Here is a 20,647-nt window from a genome sequence, read left to right as displayed (position 1 = left end):
AAATGCTGAGAATACTGGAAGAAGCAAGCTGAGAAAATCTGAAGCTGCACTCTTCCCATCTCCACTACACACTCAGCTCCCAACATGAAGATGGCAGAGAGAAGCATGGCATTGTCCCCCTTCTACTCCCAGAGATGTGGTTTGGGTGTTTTGCCTTGGGGGAGCAACCAGATATAAAACAAATTACTCCTAATGTGTTCCCAAAGGAATTGACATCATGTGCAAGGGTGTGTTACAAAGTTCAAGCAGAAATCTGCTCTTAGCAACAGTGGAGAATGTAAAGACCACTGAGAGGAAATTAATAGGTTCTTTGGAGATAAAGGCTGTCAACTTTGCCAGAGAGGCCTGGGAGGAGAAAACTGGGAGGAGCCCTCCTGCAATCAGAATAAATACCAAATGTGGGTCTGGTTAACTAGCACTTGGAAGGAGCTTGAATTTAACTAGATTTATCTGTGGAGTGATTTATTCCTGTAGTACTGACAAAAACAATTGAGGACTCACTGAATGTTGAGCTCTACTAGAATCACAGAAGCAATCACAAGGAAATTATAAGACATTTTGTGATGAATGGAAATAAAGACACAAAGTTTGAAATCACAGGGATGCAGCTAACATTGTCCTTGGAGGAACATTTACAGCAGTAATGCTTATATGAAAACATATGAAAGGTCAGAAAACATATACCCAACCCTATACTTGAAAAGATGGGAAAGAGAAAAGCAAAGTAAACCTAAAGCAAGGAGAAGGAAGGGAATAATAGTGGGACTAATGAGATCAAGAATTGTAAGAACAATAGAGAAAAATCAATGAAATTAAACATGGCTATGGAATTCTGGAATGATATCTAGAATATGGATATGAAAACAAAACTGGCAAATATTTAGCTTGACTGATGAAGAAGAAAGGCAACTCCAATTACTAGAACAAGAAAGAAGGGGCATGACTATTGATTATTAATTCAAGCCATACTAAATAGCTACTCTGTTGAATTCTACCAAAAGTTTTAAGAAATAATACTAATTCTCTGGCACACACCTGTTTACGAAAATCAAAAAGCTTTCCATGCTAAAAACAATAACCAATCTAGGAAAAGGAGGAAACTTCCTCAGCCTCATAAAGGGCATCTACAAAACCCTGCAGGTCATGTCACACTTCATGGAAGCCTGGACACAACTGTCTCCACTATCACCCCAGCCTATGGTTTCACTTCCTGTGGTCTGAAAAAGTTAAAGGTGCCAGGAACAAACAATTTGCAAATTTTGAATAACTTTTTGTATAATATACACTTAGGATTATTCTATTTCACTATTAGTTATTGCTGTCAATCTCTTACTGTGCCTGGCATAAATTAAGCATTATCTTAGGATAGAAAACATTGTACAGTAGGCTTTGGTCCTGTATATAATCTCAGGCACACCCTGGGGATCTTGGAATGTGCCTCCCTGCCACAGTTAAGAGGAGATGACTCTACCTTCCAGTAGTATGTCTATTCTTACAACTTCTGTTCAGCCTTGTTATAGATGTTCTAACTGGGGCAATCATTCCAGAAAAAAAAAAAAGAAGAAGAAGAAGAAAGAAAAAAAGAAAGAGAGAGAAAGAAAAAGAGAAAGGAAGAAAGAAAAAGGAAGAAAGAATGAAAGAGAAGGGAAGAAAGAATGAAAGAGAAAGAAAGAAAGAAGGAGAGAGAAAGGAAGAAAGAGAAAGAAAGGAAGAAAGGAAGGAAGGAAGAAAGGAAGGAAGGAAGAAAGGAAGGAAGGAAGAAAAAGAAAAGTCATTTAGATTAAAAAAAGAGAAGTTAAACTGATTGCCTACATAGAAAATCCTAAGGAATACACTAAAAACTGAGAACTAATTAGCAAATTCAGCAAGGTTAAAATATACACAATTAATACACAAAAATTAACTGTATTTTTATGTACTTGCAATGAACAATCCAAAAAGTAAAATTGAGAAAAATATTCTTTTTCTAGCAACATAAACTAAACGAAATATTTTGGTTTTAAATTTAACAAAAGATGTATACAATTTATACTCTAAATTAACAAAAAAGCTTGTCGAAAGAAATTAAAGATCCTCTAAGCAGAAAAAATCCCATGTTCATCAACTGGAAGATGGCATGCTTTCCAAGTTGACCCACAGACTGAACACAATTCCTATCAGAATCCCTGCTGATTTTGTTGTAGGAATTGACAGGCTGATTTTAAAATTCACATGGAACTTCTGGGACCCAGAACAGCCAAAAGAATTTGTAAAAAAATAAAGTTGGAGAACTTCCCTGATTTCAAAGCTTACTACAAATCAACAGTGATCAAGACAGTATGGCTCAGGCAACAGGAACCACATGAAGATCCATAGGTTAGAACTAAAAGACCAGATTTAAACCCGGGGATCTATGATATACTATATTTTTCAAGGATGTCATGACCATTCAATGGCGAAAGAATAATATTTTCAATAGATGGTACTGGGAAGACTAGATAGTCATGTGAAAAAGAATGGAGTTTGGCCTGAATCTTACACACATTTAATACAAAAATTTACTCAAAGTTAATCAAAGACCTAAAGGTAAAGCTAAAACTATAAAACTCTTAGAAGAAAATGTAGGGGCAAATCTTCATGATGGTAGATTTAGCAATGGATTATCAGATATGACACCAAAAATGCAACTAAGAGAAAAATATGAATTAACTAGGGTTCAACAAAATTAAAAATGTTTGTGCTTTAAAAGACACTATCAAAAGTGTGAAAAGACAACTCATAGAATGGAAAAAGATATCTGATAAGGAATACTACATCTATAATAAATATATAAAAAACGTTTTTCCAAATAAATTTAAATATATTTGTGTGTTTTAAAATATCTGACATAAAAATATAAACTATAAGAATATATTTAAGTATATTTATATTTTTATCAGTCTTATTTATATATCCTATGAATTGCATTATATTTTTATTGTGTCACTCAACTCAATAATGAAAATATAAATAACACAATATAAAAATGAAGACAATATCTGAATAGTCATTTCATAAAAGGTTATACAAATGGAATACACACACATGAAAAGATGCTCAACATTAGTTGTTGGAAAAATACAAATCAAAACCACATTATAATTCCATATAATTATAGAACTTTTTAGCTATCCTCAAGGGTAGCTAAATAAAAAATTTAGATTAAAAACAAGTGATAGCAAGGATGTAGAAATGTAAGATGATGCAGCTGATTTGGAGAACATTCTAGCAGCTCTTCATAGGCTCCCCACAGGACCCAGCAAGCTCACTCCAGCTATATACCCAAAGAAATGAAAACTTATGTCCACATAAAAACCTGTACAAGAATATTAATAGCAAAAATATTCACAATAGTCGAATGTCCATTCAAGTGTAAACAAAATTAATATTATTCATCCATAAAAAATATTATTCATCCATATTGATACATGCTATAACATGAATGAACCTTAAAATATCATGCTTAACGAAAACAGACATTCCCATAATATCACATACATATGATTTTTTTGAAATGTCATTAAGAGACAAATATGAAATGTCATTAAGAGACAAATCTCTAATGCCAGAAAACAGACTTGCATTGGCTTAGGGCTGAAGGAAATGGGAAAACAAGAGTGAGAGCCAAAGCAGCATTTGCTTCAAGTAGTGAAAATGTTCTAAAATTGACTTCAGGGGCATATTGTATATATTTGTCAATATATTAAAAATCACTGAATTACATACTTTACATAGACCAGTTATATGACCTACATGAAGTACATTGCAATAAAGCTGTTAAAAAGTAAAGAAAGGTGTCCAAGATCTTAAAAAAATAGATTATAAAATTTTTGGAGATTGGTAGATGGTAAATATGGGTTCTGAGTCTTCACTGCTTCTGACATTCATGTTCTTCACATGTAACCATAGGGTCTTCTTCCACTGGATGGGACTACCTACCTCCCGTTCTTGGGAGGGCTAGCCATGACATGATATGGCTAAAGAAACATGAGCATGTATGATGCTACTTGAGGCATAAGCCATACTTACGCCCCTTGGCCTCTCAATTCTTGTGCCTCAACCTTCCAAACCCAGATCCCTGAAGCAGAATGAGAAACAGGTGGCAGAGCCACAGTCCAGCCATGCCCAGACTGGGCCAGCCAATCTTTGGGAAACCTGCTGTGCTTGAGGGTAAATTATGAACTTTGCAACATTTTTGTAACACATTCTAACTGATGCACATTTTTAAAAAATGACTGCATTAAAATGAAACAAAAACAAATCGGTGAAATGTTTTTAAACTAAGAAACGAATGTTGAGGACCCATGCAGTTTCACACAAATAAACTGTAGGCTGATTGCCTGCATCCAACATAACATCTCCCAGATTCTATCTCTGCTGCATTTTAAACCTGAAATACATGTCTGACCTAATGGGAATCCATTTACTTTGCTGAGTTTCTCTGTGCTTAGGTAGTATCAGAAATCATAATCCTGTAGTATATAGTCGAGTGTCAGATGGCACATTTTTGCCGTCTGCATTGCACATTAATTCCTGGCAGGCCAGGGTGCATCCATGCTGAATCTGGCTTTCTGACAGAGAAGGTGACAGCAAAATATTGCCAAGGCCATGGCAGCATTTAGGCCTGAATCACACACCTGATAGTTTCTGTTAATGGAGATGTGCATATAGAAAGACAGAGCCCTGCTTCTAAAGGCAGCAAATAATAGTGAATAATGCAAACTATTTGGAGATAAAACAGTCTCCATCCTGTCTAGAGATAAATGGGATCTGAATGAAACTCCTTATTGAAAGGGTCAATTATGGTTAGTAGGAATAGATGTTCCCCAAGCTGGACAGATCCCAAACACTCTGTGACCACACCCTATCACTCTTTTATACTCTCGCCGTAGGAACATGGCAGGAATTGTCACTAAGCAAATGCCTGTCAGGTGTAGGAACATTATATGCATTCATTAATGTATTAAGCTCTTACTCTAGAAATACTTTGAGAACATGTGATATAACAGGCACTGCCCCAGATGTTAGTGACACAGAAGTAAAAGAAAACAAAAGCCCATCCTCAACCTCTGTCTAGTCTATTGAACAAAGGAAGAGAATAACAGGGAAACAAATGAACTCGGCATATAGCATGTCAGAGAGAGTTTAGTGTGTTTAGATTCATGTATGAGTGACAGACAAGTCAAAATAGCAGGCTTGTTAGCAAGTTTAACATCTGGAGTCAGCCTACCTCTGCTCTAATCTTCACATGTGCATTCAAGTGAGAAGGAAGAAGGAAGGGCAGAAAAAAATGCACGATCTCCCGATAAATTCATGCCCCTCCTGGTGCAGCCACCTCTCCTTCCTATTATCTCTCTGGCCCCAGGAAGCTGTGGTGAAGGCTGGGAAATGCAGTGTGATTTCCAGGCAGCCAAGTTTCTAGCTAACATCTGGTTCTTCTGCCTCAGGGCAAGGGCAGAACAGACAGTGGAGACTTCTCCAAAGGGGTGAGAGTGGAACAAAGAACTGAGGGAATGAAAAAAATTTCTCTTAGGGAAGAACTTAGAGCAAAGGAAATAAGAAGCCCAACATCGTTGGGTGGGAACATGACTGGTATATTCTCCCGCTTCTCTTAAAACTACTGGGAAGCACGATTATTGTTCCCATTGAAGAGAAAACAAACTAACTCAGAGACTTTAACTTTTTCAAAGTCATACAGGTAGTGAGTAAGGTTCTGACTTTTTATCTCTTCTATTTCATCAAACCTTACTGGCTATCAAAGAGAAGTCTGCTTCTGTGGTTGAAAGAAGATGACCTGTTCTTTTCAGTAAACACAACAGGAAGCAAATTCAGCATAAGAAACTTGTGACTTTCATCACATAAGGACCCATTACCTGAAGCTCTGCTCTTCAATCAGCAGAGGTAAAGCCATTTGAGACTGAAACAGTGGTATGCAAAGACTAAGAAATTGAGTTTTAAACTGCTTCTTTTAATAGTAACTCTGTATTTGGGGCCAACTACCTAACTTCTTTAGGTTTTTGTTTCTCCATGGGAGAGCAGATAAAATGAGAGTCAGTTACGTTGTGAGGATTAAACGAGACACTGCATTTAAGCATTCTGTGAATGGCCTAAAATAAATGCAGTGGCATGGATCTGAGTTCCATTCACCTGATTTCAGCATTTCTACACATTAGTTCAAAACTGTGATGGGTGCAGCTACTCCGACCCTGTGTCAACAAGAGGCAACAATGACCCTACCGTTAAGTTTCCTCTCCTCTCCCAACCCAAAGGCTCCTCCTTTCCTAGTACCTGACTAGTCAGTTGTAAAACCCTCTTACTTTTTTTGCGATGCCTCCTATGCCAATGCTGCCTTCTCCACATGCCCTGTCAACAGTTGACCCCAGTTTATCTTATTTCACTTCTAGCTACAGAACAACAATAGCAGTTACAAAGATCATTCTTTCGCCTCTTCTTGCTTCCCCTTGTTCTCCCAGAGTTTTGTATCCTAGAAATACAATCACCCCTTTGGGAGATTGATACAAAAATTACCTTGAAATGAATGCCTCAGTGTGTGACCTCCGTCTCATTTACATTCAAACCATTCCTAAACATGACTTACACTATTTTTCCCTTATGGTTCTATCTCTAAAGCTATGATGGTTGATCTGAATTGTCGACTAGATTGAATTTAGAAATGCCTAACATTAGAGGCTCCTGGATTTGTCATACAGGTGTTGGCATGTGGTACAGCAAACTGCAGGGGAGACCCATCCTAAATGTGGACAGCACAGTTCAATAGGTGGGGGTCTGGATGGAACTTGATGGCAGAAAAACGCAGAAGCTGACAGAGAAGGAAGCTTGATACCTCTGGAGCAGGTGCTATGTGATTGCTGCTGTGTTCACCTGAGTTCATCAGACTCCAGCTTCTCCACTCTGCGAAGTAGACTCTGACCAGTGGTTCTCTAGGAATTTCCCAGCCTTCGATCCCATACTGGGGTTACCTCACTGGTCCCTCTTGTTCTGAGGCTCCAGCTTCTTGGACTGAGTACTACTGGTTCCTCCAGCCTACAGATGGCCATTGTGGGATTATCCAGTTTTTGGTCATGTAAGCCAATCTAATAAACTGTAACTGTAGCCATACACACACAAACCCACAAACATGCACACTGTTGGTTCTGTTGCTCCAGAGAACTCTAATACAAATACATCCACGGCTGATGTACATTCTTGGTTTAAATTCCTCCTTGACCATGAAGCCACCCACACTGAACCTTCCCCTAAAATGCTGGGTGTGCCTTCTTCCTTTTCCAGTTCCTACTTTACATTCTTTGAAGACTTCTCATAGCAGTTCTGCTTTTTCTTATATAATACAGCACTCATCTTATTCACTGCTATGCATTCAGTACTGTCACTATGCATTCAGTAGCATTTGCTGATGTAAATTGAGATGCAGCACACAGCATTAAGATCACTAGCATCTTAGAACAATTATCACCATACTGTATTTATTCATAGATATGTGTCTGTATGACACTGCACTACGAACTATTTTGAGATCAGGAATCATATATTTGTCATCTCTAAGAAAGGACTCTAACAAACCTGTGTGAATGCATAGGAACCCATTGAGTTTATATCCCTAATCAAAAAAAATTCATTCATCTAAAACGGAAGTGGTCTCCACCACTTTTATTTCCCATCTTCACTGTGGGTGAGAAGCAGTCTGCTTATTGTTAATGGAAAATATTAGTAAATGAAAGCAGAGTGCTTCCCTTTGGTACAGTGACAGCTCTGAGTGACATTTGCTCATGATCTGAATTTCCAAGACCGGAGGCATTCAACTGAAGTACCCAGCATGAGAAGAGCAGGAGAATCAAAATCTCTTCCCAGGTAATTATGTTAGAACAACATTAATTTTGTTCGTGCAACATGATGTTGTGAAAACAAATCAGATGATGCATTACACACATCAGTCAGGGTGAAAACTTGCTGGGGATATGGAGCTGAGCTAACGTCTCTCTCTCAATAGAACTACTTCTCGTAAAGAGAATTAATTCAGGGTCAGTGGTAGCAACTGAATTATATGATGCTTTAAAACGAAGCAAAATGCAGAAAAATATCACTCATATAATGCAGTAGCACATTGTTCCCTAGTTCCACATCATGGCAGAAGTCAGTATATGTGCTCATGTTCAAACTTCCTCCCCACTTGTGAAAATGACATAAATATATCAAATTATCTGTTCCATTTTTAAATGAGACCATTTATTATTTGGTGATGTAATCTTAATCTAGTTTTTATGTCTATAGTGACGTTTTATAGAAGTATTAAATCAAAGTCACTGCAATGAAGCATATGGTGTCACATGAGGTGTCACATAAGGTGACATATTAATTTGCAACTACCCAGTCAGTTGTAACCAGTGAGTTCAAACATTATTAAGCTTCCTTTCATTTTTTTAAAAATTTTTTTAAGAAAACCCATCAAATCCTCCCAGGTGATATTACATTTTAAGTTAAATGGTCAAATAACATATCTATGATGGTACTTTCTGAAATTTATTCCATTTTTATTCTTAATTCTACCCAAAGTTTTCATGTTTGACAACTCAGTAAAATGAAAATACTTTTAAAGATTTTATTTAAAACATCAAAAGCTTCATTTTGCTTATAAATAAACAGTTCTTAGTCTCCCTCTATCCCAAATCAGAAACTGACCTGGTCTCCTTCAAGTTGTAAGCCAAAGCTGTGTGCTTCTAGAACATGCTCCATGTTCCCTCCCCATGAGGACTGTTTTTACCTCAGACCTACACCTCTTCCTTACCTCAGTTCCAAAAGTCAGGAAGCCAATAGTGCAGCACAGCTGTTACTGGCTCCCTAGAGGTGGGCTGAAGGTGCCACAGCCAGAAGTGGCTTCCCAGGGCTCCCAGATGTGCTAGAGGTACAACATATGAAGAATTTGGGAACACACCCTAGTTACCTGGGACAAAATACCAGTGTCCACAGAGGTTGGTTGGCTATAGGCAGCTGGCAGTTCACTCCGGCTCTCTTTCAATACGTATCTACACACACACAGTCATGTGCTCCAGCATACATTATGAATCTTACATAGAGGGCTATTCCACATCACATGACTTTCTTCAAATGGAAGCCCTAGAGTCTCTGGAACTTAGACTGCCCAGGCAAATTGTCCATCATCAGCAAAGGAAGGAATCCAATCAAAATAATGAGCCAGACTGCAGGAAACCTATTCCACATTCATTTCCCATCTTAACATTTAAGTGGCAAAGCATCCAGCTTGAGACTAGATTTCTTAAATTTTCAAATAACCAAGGGAGGAATGGAATATAAGCCCAAATTGCTGGGCAGAACATGACCAAATGTTAATTTAAGAGTGGACACATAGTTGGCACATGCTCCTTTTGCTTTTCTCTGCTCCTCATCCTTGCTCCATCCCTCATGTCTATATTTAGGCAACAACAGCAGTCATTTTGGTATCAACTCAATTGTAGAAATTAGTCAGTGAACCAACATTAATAACCAGATACCTCTGGATTACTTTACATATAAAACATGGTTAAGTCAGTGAATATATTTAAATCAGCATAATTGATGTTCTTTTATTTATAGGCAAATGTAGCTCATGACTTAGAATAAATGTTCACAAATAAGGAAGAGAAAGAAGAAACCACTGCTTTCTCAGGTCTCAGAATGAAAGATCTCTCAAACAGGTAAAGGAATACACATGATATACAGTCAAATTTCTTTCTCAGAGATAAGAAAAAAGGAAGAAAAGGATGGTAATAACTAGAAATTTTTGAGGTCATATCAAGGAGTTAGTTTATCAGGAGCCTTTTTCTGCCCAGGAAATTAGAAATGATGTATTCAATGAATAGAGGGATGGAGTCTTGATAAGAAATGGAGAAGAGGCAGAAACCCTTCTAAAGAGAAGGTCAATAAGAGAGAGAGGTCGGTATTAATGTAATTGAAGGCACAGAAACAAGAGTTTGTGTGAGGCCATACCAACGTGGCTCCGGGATATGCTCCCATAGCAAGGAGGTAGGATGTGACTGAGTTTGTGGGCTCTGGAGTCACTGAAACTCAGATCCTTCAGCATGAGGCTATTCATCACAGACAGAACTGAGCCAGAATGCCGGTCTTCAAATTCCAGAGCCTACACTTGTAGCTGATGACCCTGGGAAAGATGCCCAACTTTTCTGTAACTCATTCTCGACATCTACAAACTGAGAGTCAATAATAGTTACTTCATGAGATCACCAGGAGGAATATACATATAAAGCACTGTGAGTTGGCAAATAGCAAGTACTATTAAGTGTCAGTTAATAATATTTTTGCCAGCATGCCAGGTCATCTGTACCCAGTGCTTAGTGCATTATGGAACAGAGTAAATGTTTCATAAGTGGCAACCAGATAATCTGTGAGGACAAAGACAACTGGGGAAGGGAGATATTTTATAGGCCAGAGAAGCAAGAAGAGAGAAAAAACATAAGGGTTACAAGAGAAGGGCCCCAGCCTGGCCAAAAGACAATCTCTATGGATTTCACAAGATGTAACTTTTTCCCAGCAAGAAGAAAAGGCCAAAGGGGGAGAAGGGAATTTTCCCAGGGTTACCTGGATTTGAAGGAAGGCTGTCTTGTGGCATTCTAACTTCTGTTCCAAGAGGAAAACAGGACACTTACACAGCCCAGGAGTGAGATGAAGCTAGGAAAACTGGAGCTGGGGATGGGGGTGAGGAGGACAGATCAGGGTAGTAAAGAAGAGAGAGAAAATCTTGTGGGGCTGTGTTTGGGCATGGAAAGAAGGAGGTGAGTGCTCTGTGAAGACCTCACAAGTGTGGCCTGAGGTGTGCAGCTGGAATGAGGCAGGGAGGGGCTCACAACCTCTCCAGGTTTGGACAGAGGCCAGAGGTCACAGGTGTGGGAGATGGGAGGCAGCAGAAGGAGGTCAAGAGGTGGGTGGAGAGAAGGGCAGGGAGTAAATGTAACTTCCCTCCATGAGGACTCACCTCTGAAATTCTGCACACTAGACTCTATCTGTCCTTCTGGAAAATCATGACCAGTTTTGAGTACATCCTACCATTGGCACTAAACTCAGGTTTGGGGACAGTTGGTGCTGATGAAAACTAGGAATGGGGAAAAAGTTCCCAAACTAAAGTCAGGACAACCGAAGTAAATACCTCTAGCAGAAATCTATTGTTGTCCCCTTTCATTGAATTAATAAAGTGTGGACATGACTCTGTACCTTGAACTTGGGTCTCTGCTCATAAGCACAAACAACATTTAAAAATAGATTTTTGAAGGTCACTCTAAAGGTAAACCTATATTTATGTATGTAGGAGTACGACATAAGGTTGTTGAACAATTATAACAAGAAGGACTAGAGCTTGAGAATAAAGTACACCACCAATTTAATTCATGGGGAAGCGAGGGAATTTAGAGTCTATAGTATTAAACCTTCTGGTGAACCAAAATGTAAACATTTGGGAACCGTATACCCTCGCTTTGGTGTGGTTCTCCTGGGTATTCCTCCAGCACCGGCTGTCACTGCCTGCTAATTGTACCTGAAATGGTCCACTGTACAAGAACAAGGAAATAATGAAACAGAAGACAAAGCCTGTTCTCCTCAGGAGCTTAACATCAAATTGGAACAAGGCAGGTCCATGGAAATTAAAATTGTACAAACAGATCATTTGGAAGGCAGGATGCAAACATATGGCAATGAAGAAAGGAGATTAACACAAGCAAAGGGAAGAAGACTTCGAGTCCTGAAAAGGCCAAAGAAGTCTCAAGAAGGAGGCAAGAATCATCATGGGCCTCCAGGGTAGGAATATTGAGTACTGGGTATCTGTGGGGACAATGCTGAGCAGTCATTGGTGATGGGACTATCCACACAAAGTGCAAAGGAGAACAGAGCGAGGGTGGAGAGGAGAAGTTGTGTTTAGAGGATCCTGGGAAGAACCTCCAAGGGACCCTCACCTGGAGAGCTTCTAGCCCTGGTCAGGTCCTTTGGTCCTCAGGTATAACTCTTCAGATCTCATAAAGGACCACACTGAGGCTCAAAAGGGAAGAGGACACCCTTTTCATATGGAACTTGGGGTCTCTACAAAATGAGATTGCTCCAGAGCTCAGCGGACCAACCAGCAGGAAGAAAACACCCATGTGCAGTGCCTTCTGAATATCCATGACCCTGTTTTTCTGACATGTTCTTATGTCACTAACCCTCCTTTTAGCCCACTTAGCAAGCCACGCTTCAGAAGATCCAGTCCCAGAAAGGTCAGGAACCACCAACTAATCTACCTTTGAAAATCTAAGCCCTTTATCCTGGATGTCCATCAACCTATAAACTCCCCAAGAACACCGAACAAAGCACCAGCTAACACAGCAATTCTCAGTCTGGATAATCTGTTCTCCAAGAGATATTTTACAATGTCTGGATACATTTTTACTTGTCACAACTGGGGGCAGGGGTGCTTTCTATATATCTGGCATGCACAGGTCAGCTTCCCATAACCAAGAATTATCTGACCCACAGTAAGAGACTAATGTTAAGACCACAAAGCCTAAGGAATATTTAACACAGCCATCCTTATTTTACTTAGCCTGAGGATTTCCTTCAATTTCAATGCTGATAATTAATTCTTTGACTGGTCTGTGATTGTTTTTGCTTGATCTCATATTAGGATTTGGTAGCCACGTATTTCTTACTAAATATAATCTAGGATTTAATCTCCTTTTAACCAAATTTTACCTGTACTTCAAGGTCTAAGAGACATCCCTATTTCCTCAAAGTTAGAACAAGGTCTGTTCTTCCTCAGAAACCCTTTTTTATGATGCATACCCTAGTCACCCTTGTGATGTCACCCAGTATGTACGGGTCTCACTCCATGAGTGTGAGAACCCAAGTGGGTACAGGTTATATATACAACAGGGAGTTGGCCAAAACCACCAACAGTGCGGAAAAGACAGTGTCACCCACAGACTGAGGGAGAGGGATGCTGCTGTACCTGGGTTTTGCCCCTGCCCCCAGACTCAGGGAGGACGAACAGACTCAGGCCAGAACCAGGAGGGTGAGCTCTCTGCTTCCAGCAGTTCCACTGAGCTCGATTTTTTTTTCCTTTTTTCTTAATGTATCTTTCCCTAAATTCCACCCATTTTCTTTCCTTTTCTTCACATTTCTATGACTCTGCATTTTTCTCATCCCTACAGACTCTTTCCCCTTCCCCTTCCCTAACCTATGTACAGGTAAACTCCAGCACTAGGTGTGAGCCTCAGGAGGATACTGGGGCTCTGGGATGTTGCCACACTCAGATTTGCTGAGAATCATATAGAAGTATGTGTGTTTCTAAGTGTCCATGAAGCCTAGCTCAGCAGTGTGGTTGAGAAACTATATGGAAGCTAAATTCTCACCCTCTCCTGCGTTTACTCCACTTGACTCATTATGGGCTTTTCTGCACCTTCTCCTTATAGGGGATGTGGTGCCTGAGGACCAATACTGTCCTCTACTTGACCCTTTGGGTCCTGCCTCTGGGATTCCCACAGCTCCTGGTTCCCCGGCTACCCTTTCTGTCTACCAGTCCAGTACAGGACCCTGTGCACCAGCTTCTCTCCAGAGGGAAATCTCAAAGCTTGAGTCCCGATCCTAACTTAGGACTATCCTGCTCAAACACTTGCTTTCTTTATCTCCTCAGACCCTCTGAGCAAACTCATTGTTTATTCACATGTATTTGAAGTTGACTCTCATTCTCTCTCACAAGGACTGTTACACAAACCTCCACACAAATCACCTCTCTCCCTGCTTCCCCTGCTCCTGCAAAGTACCAGGGGATGGCATGGGGATGATGAGCTGCTTTCACTCAAATCACAGAAAACATTAGCTCACCACCTGCCCTGTCCTCAGTTTTTCCAGTCTCATTTAGTCCTCATGACAACCTGTATTACAACTGAGGAGAGGAGTCATGAGGTCTTGTATCTGACATTCAGGCCCTTGTCCCTGCTCTGGTATCCCTTCTGCAGGATCCCAGTGCTACCTCAGCACACAGCACCCAGTATCCCCAATACATTCATCTACACTGAACTTTTAGAGTCAGTATTCAAGGTCACATTCAATGACAATGTCATCAGAATCTTCTGGAAGAAATCAACTTTCTGACTTGTACAAGACCACCATGGTGACCATTTCCTCCTTGAAGAGTTGGGGACAACATCGGAGGGAAGTGTCTATCTCCTGACAGTTGCAGTAGCCTTCATGCAAGGTCCTCAAGGACTAAGGGAGCACAGTGCATTTTCATGGTGAGAAAGGAGTGGAGAGAAGGGGGAGGAGATCCTCTCATTCATGTCAATGCCTCTAGGTAAGAGAATGAGAAATGGGAACAGTGCAGAGATGGAATAATTCCTTACTTTTTATTTCAATATTATGGAATCCTATGTAGTCATATATTTATTTATGACAGACTTATTTGTTGTAGGAAAATGTCTAAAAAATTACAAGCCATTTTAAAAGCTATCTTGTTTGGTCTTTCAGTGAGTAACCCCATGTGAGTTCTTGCTTAATATAGTTGTAGTTCACATCCACTAATAGTTCATCCTCAACCTATAGATCACATTATCAAAACCAAAACTCAGAAGTGGACAGAAACTGTCAAGCCTGGGAGTGATCTTCTTCCCATGATCTAGTCCTGCTAGCTCTTGCAGCCAACTTTTAGCATGCCTAATGGAAAGCAAAAAGCTAGATTCAAATCCAAATCACCTAACAATCAGGAATGGACTGTAAAACTTTATGTAGACATTCATAAAGGTTAGAGAGTGTGAAGTATTTTCTTTCTTTTGATGATACTTATTAAAGTGAGCTGAGAATAGTTTCTTGTAGGTTCATCTGGCTACTGTTTGACCCTAAACAGCAAGCAACAGTGAGGCTTACTGTACCGGTAGCAACCAACACCAAGCCACTGGAAATGTGCTGTTTACTTCCTAATATGTCACCTCAATCTAAGTACTTGTTAATTTTCTCCATAAAATAAAAATATTTAAAGTATGATTAATTACCAGATCTCTGCTTAAGAGTTCTAACATTTAGAACATTGAATGAATGAACATGAAAAGAGATTTATCAACATAAATGACCAAATTATTATGGTTAAACAACAAACTAAAGAAAATTAGAAAATCATTCAGGCCACTCTGAGAAAAAAAGAGAAAGATACCAGGACATAAAAATGGTCATAGAAATTGATAAAAAAATCATTAACCTTCCAAAAAGTAAATGGAAAAAAAGGCATGAAGAGACAATTAACCAGGAAGAAATCTAAGGGATTCATGAGAACAGAAAAAAAATCTTTAGTCTTTCATTATCCCAAATGAAACTAAAACACAGCAACCCTCTTTTATACTCTCAAATTGTCAAGACTCTTTCTTAAAGTACAGTGTTTTGTAAATCAGGACTCTGATTCACTGTGGATGAGGAGTGTACTATTGTCACAACCTCTGGATAAGGCACATCGTATATAAAGAATGCACTCCTTGTCCTGACTTGATCTAGGCCTGGCAGTTATATTCTCCCCCAACCAGTGTCACCCAATCAGGGTACAGTTGCTCCCAGGAAAAAGAGAGCAAAATATCCTAGGGAAAGTGCCTGGAAATCATCATATCTTTTGACTTACTAATCATGTTAATGTCTCAGTGCCTTCACCTCCTCCTGTGCAGAAGATATGTTTGGGTAACCCTAAGATGGTGGCTGGCGTTGAGCTAAGAGGTGGTGCATAATTAATGCTAACACGGCCAGCGTGATCTACCTTTGCCTAATTAGTTAATGTCTCCTTTGTGCTAGTGGTCAACAGATATTCCTCATTCTTTCTTGATTGGTATCGAGCGGTGTGCCTCAATTGTGCTAATCCTAAGCTGATTGGTTGCCTTAGGGATATAAGACACACCTATAGGAATCACCAGAGATAACCGGATAAGCAGCTAGTAGAGAGGATAACCAGATAAGCATCGGATAAGCAGCACCTCTGGATGATGGCAGAATGGAGGTTGCAGATTGCAGAATGGAGAAGTAAAGCCACACCTCTAGATAGCAGAGTGAAGGATGCAGGATGCAGGATGCACCTTTAAGAAGAAGCAGCAGAACTAAGAAGATATAGATCTCTGAAAGTGTAGTCTCTCTCTTAAGCAAAGTCTCTCTTTCTTTCTTTATGCAAAGCCTCTCTCTCTCCTCTCAAAGCAAGTAAGCCTCCTTTCCTCTATCCTCTATAAACAAACAAACAAGCAAGAATGCAGCCCACTAAAGAGAAAGATAGTAGAAGTAGCTCAGTGTCCAGTCCACCTTCGATAAATACCCGTGCAATTGTTGCTGCAGGCGGTAACAAATTGCCACGGGCGGCGACACTCCTGTATGTCAGGAAGTAATTAATTGGATCATACTGTCTCTAAAGCATCTCCAGTTATAATACTGCATCATGCTGTTGATTGATAGGAAACAACTAAACAACAGAGAAGCTCAACATACCTATTCCTAATGTGCTGAGGGGAGCCGAGACACTGGAAGCTGCCGTTAACCATGATGGCTAGCCTGGTGCAAAGAGCTTCACACTCTTCCATGCTGGGACAAAAGGAAAAGCAAAGCAAAGGTGAGCCATCTTTGAAAGATATGAGGACTGATGCAAACTTTAAAAAGTAAAAAGTAGACTAAAAAACCATTGCTGCAAATTAGGTAATTTTTAATATAGACACCTCATGACAACCAGATAAAATGCTTTTAAATACAGTAAGATTTATATGGGTAGCTAATGACACAATTTTAAAAAATCACTAGCATTTTCATGTACCAAGAAGACCAGTATAAAATAAATAGGAGAGAACCATTTATCAATCATACAAAATTACAAAACAAATAAAAACAATCAACAAAACTACAAATGTTTTTTAAAGAGAAATAATAAAGTTTTACTAACAGACATAAATAAAACTCGATAGCGGGAGACATAAAAAAAAAAAGAATGACTATTTTAAAAATGAAAACAATTTACAATATAAAAATTAGTAAAACGTAAAACATTAGAATATTAGTGTGACTATAAAATATAATACTAGTATAATATAAAATACAAGTAAATTCATTATGTTTAAAATATAAAAAATAACTGTATATCCTGAAATATAGTGAATGGTATAAAGAACATTTTAATATATAATTATGAGTTAGGTTATAGTAAAATTTAATATTATTTTACTATGAATAAGTTATAGAGATTTAAAATTCATAATTATGTTGTTATAATTACATAAGTTACAAGGTATAATCTAGATATAGTATAATGTCAATCAAAATTTTATCAACCTCTGATAAAAATCAAAAATAATTATAGAGTGTATCTCTAAAATCACTTAGAAGAAAAATATTGAGAGTTATGAGGAAGAGAAAGCATTATTTATTAAGCTGCTAAAGTAAATTAAATAAGGTAATATACTAAATTATAAGAATAAGGCATTAAACAGAAGAGAGCCAAAATGAGTCCTTAATACATGAAATATACACATGATTTGAAGATGAAAGCAACAGTCTAAGCACTACAGCAACAGTGGAAACTGAAGAAGCCTTTTGATGCATGTGACAATAAAAAAGTCCCAAATTTCTAATAAGGTGTCACAAAACAGCAAACTAACATTTTTAAGAACCAAAACAGACAGGGGCTGGGGTGTAGCTTAGTGGAAGAAGATTTGCCTAGCATGCATGAAGTCCAGGGTTACATCCTTAGCACCACAAAAACAAACAAACAAACAAAAAATAGAGATGAATAAATAAATAAATAAAGGGGGAAAAATGCCACAAACATAATGGATAAGGATTGATAGACTTAAAGAAGTCATATATGTTAGTTTAAAAAGAACATAAACCTAATGTATAAAAAGGAAAAATACCATGAGGAAATGATTTAAACTATTCATGGCCAATAAATATAGCAACAAATCATAAACTTAACCATTAAATCAAACAGTCTTAAAATTATTTTCTAGCTAGAAAGGCATTCATCATGTATGCTTTTCTATTTTTCAGGAGGAAAAGTCCTTTTTTTCTCCATTGCATTTCAAATAAAAACAATGACTTCTGAGATGAGTAAACCCCAGTTAAAAATATTCTCAGTAATTCTAAAGAGGTCATCTCATATGCTGATGTTGGAGGTAAAAATTGGCACCACTCTTTTGAAAATCAATATAGAAATAAATCCTATTCTGTGAACTTGCCCCAGGAAACACAAAATATGAACATATAACAATTTATTTATAGTAGTAAAAATATAGAAAAACATAAAAGCTCTACAGTGAAATTTGTTTATTTCATGTAAATAAAAAAGCATTCCATGTGTTAGACATTAAAAAGAGGTTCTCTAAAGTCAATGAATTTCATGGGGAATGATATTAATACTTCAATGGCAAAACAACAATGCACATTAGGAAAACTGCACATGTATGTAAAAAAGTTTTTCTAGAAAGAAAAACAAATTTGTAATATTCACACAAATGTATGGATATTAATATTTGAGAAGTGAAAAGTTAATGAATTTCTTTCTTTCTGTTTTTTTTTTTTTACAATTTTGTATTATCCAAATTCTCTACAGGAAGCATGTGACATTTTCATTGTCAGGCAGCAACCATAAAGCAGTCTTCTAGTAGGGTCAGTGGATATTCAGATCATGACTTTATTTCTTAGTTTCCTTACAGCTACATGTGGACACGCAGCAAACCCAGGTCCATGGAACGTGTATTTCTGTGTCACCTTGAAATAACACGAGCCACCTGACCTGGGTTTTGTCTTTTTCCACATCCCTTAAGCCAGGATGCAGACACCATGCTATAAGTCAGGGTCAACCATGAGGATGAGGATCACTGGCAGATGGCAAAATGGCATGGCAGAAAGGACATGAGTCCTTGGTTGGCCTGATAAAGCACAGCTCACTAGCGACTTAACAAAGTAAGGGGAAAACGTGTTTTGTGTGAGCCACTATAATTTGAAGTTTCTTTGTTATAATACCTTAACATGAAATCTAAGGAATATGTACTATAAACATTCCAAATATACTTTACATATTTTTCTGGTCAATTATAGCCTTCTCTGTTTCTTTAATGAATTTCAATTTAAAAAACATTTTTTTTCATTTTTATGACTATGTTGCAGGTAGACTATGAAGTTACTTCTATATTACTTCCTTAAACATAATTTGGACTCATGGAAGTCCAAATAATAGCAAATATGAGTTAAATTCTCATATAGGACTGGGGTTGTAGCTCAGTGGTAGAGTGCTTGCCTAGCACTTGTGTGACACTAGGTTTGATGCTTGGCACCACATAAAAATAAACAAAATAAAGGAATTTTGTCCATCTACAACTAAAATTATTTAAAAAATAAATCCTCATAATAATAAAGGGCTTTAGCAGTTTCAAGTGAAATATTATTAGCTAATCAACAAATATCCTCTAAATGTGTTGGATATCATAACATCTAAGCCTAGAAGGCAGAGTCAGAGATTTTGATGATCTTCTACAGTGAGAACAATATACAAAACAGGAACTGTTCAACAATGAAAGCAATCACTGGTCATTTACTCAAAAAAAAAAAAAAAAAAAGGCCCACCAAATTGTTTTCCTTAATGAATGGTTACATTGATTAGTACTGAAATATGGCTAGGTGATGCAGAGACTTACCACCTTCATTTATCAGTGTTTGACATGTGAGAAAAAAGCAAAGTGGTTGTTCCAGATTGGACTGTTTTCCATTCCTTTTAGTAAGGGACATGACACCCAAGTTTTATTCCCTCCGTTTCCTGCCCCATGTTTTCCAAGAGGCTCAGGAGTAAGAAACAAGAGGCACACAGAGATGAACTCAAAGTTAAGAGGAAAGCTTTCCCACTGAGAGACTTCTTTTCAAGTAAAGACCGTCATTTTAGGATCACAGAATCAATCATAGGCATCCCTATTCTGCACTTACAGTGAGTAATTTAGATCTTTGTATTGCATGAATAGCAACAAATTCATAGAAATAAATTTGTGTATATGCATATGTATGTCATTAATGTGAAACCAAATGAATAGGAGAATATAAAAGATAAACTGTAGTAATACATATCCATTTTGAGAATGGTCTACAATATGTTGTATGAGAAATAAAAAGAATTTTTATGATGAAACCACTTTATTCATTCTTAGAACCTGTGCTTGCACATCAAGACTCATCCTCATGCCAGTAAATTTATACAGCATCGTGGAGCTCAGAATGGGCAGAGCAAATGATACTTTAAGTTAGAACATATACATATTATGAAAAAAGATTTATCAAATTTAATTATGCAAATATTTAAAATGCAAATATTTTCCTGAAGAGAAATAGAACAAAGACAAAACAAAACAAAAAAATAGGTGGCAATTCTGGCTATGTCCAAGAAACTGGCAGATCCATTCCAAGAAAAGCAAATATAAAATTGGACAAAATTAACAAAACAACCATTTCAGAATACTGGGAATTGACCAAAGGCATGCAGCAATGTGAGAAGCAGTCATGGCCAACAAATTGCCAAACTCAGAATAAGAAGAATTGCAATTTGTGGCAGGAGAACTGTGGGCCACTGAGATCCCTCCCCAGC

The 20,647-nt window shown here is 38.0% G+C and overlaps 1 protein-coding gene across 1 annotated transcript in view; it reads right to left on the bottom strand.

Moving 5' to 3' along the window:
* The window catches only part of Abca13 (ATP binding cassette subfamily A member 13), a 475,698-nt gene that overhangs the window by 12,421 nt on the left and 442,630 nt on the right, over positions 1–20,647 (bottom strand). The window contains 1 exon segment of the mRNA XM_047562044.1: positions 16,519–16,611. Coding sequence (XP_047418000.1) covers positions 16,519–16,611 — 93 coding nt within the window.

The sequence above is a fragment of the Sciurus carolinensis genome, chromosome 8, assembly GCF_902686445.1.
Source record: "Sciurus carolinensis chromosome 8, mSciCar1.2, whole genome shotgun sequence".
Taxonomy (NCBI): Eukaryota; Metazoa; Chordata; class Mammalia; order Rodentia; family Sciuridae; genus Sciurus; species Sciurus carolinensis.
This window is presented reverse-complemented; position numbering and strand designations above follow the sequence as displayed.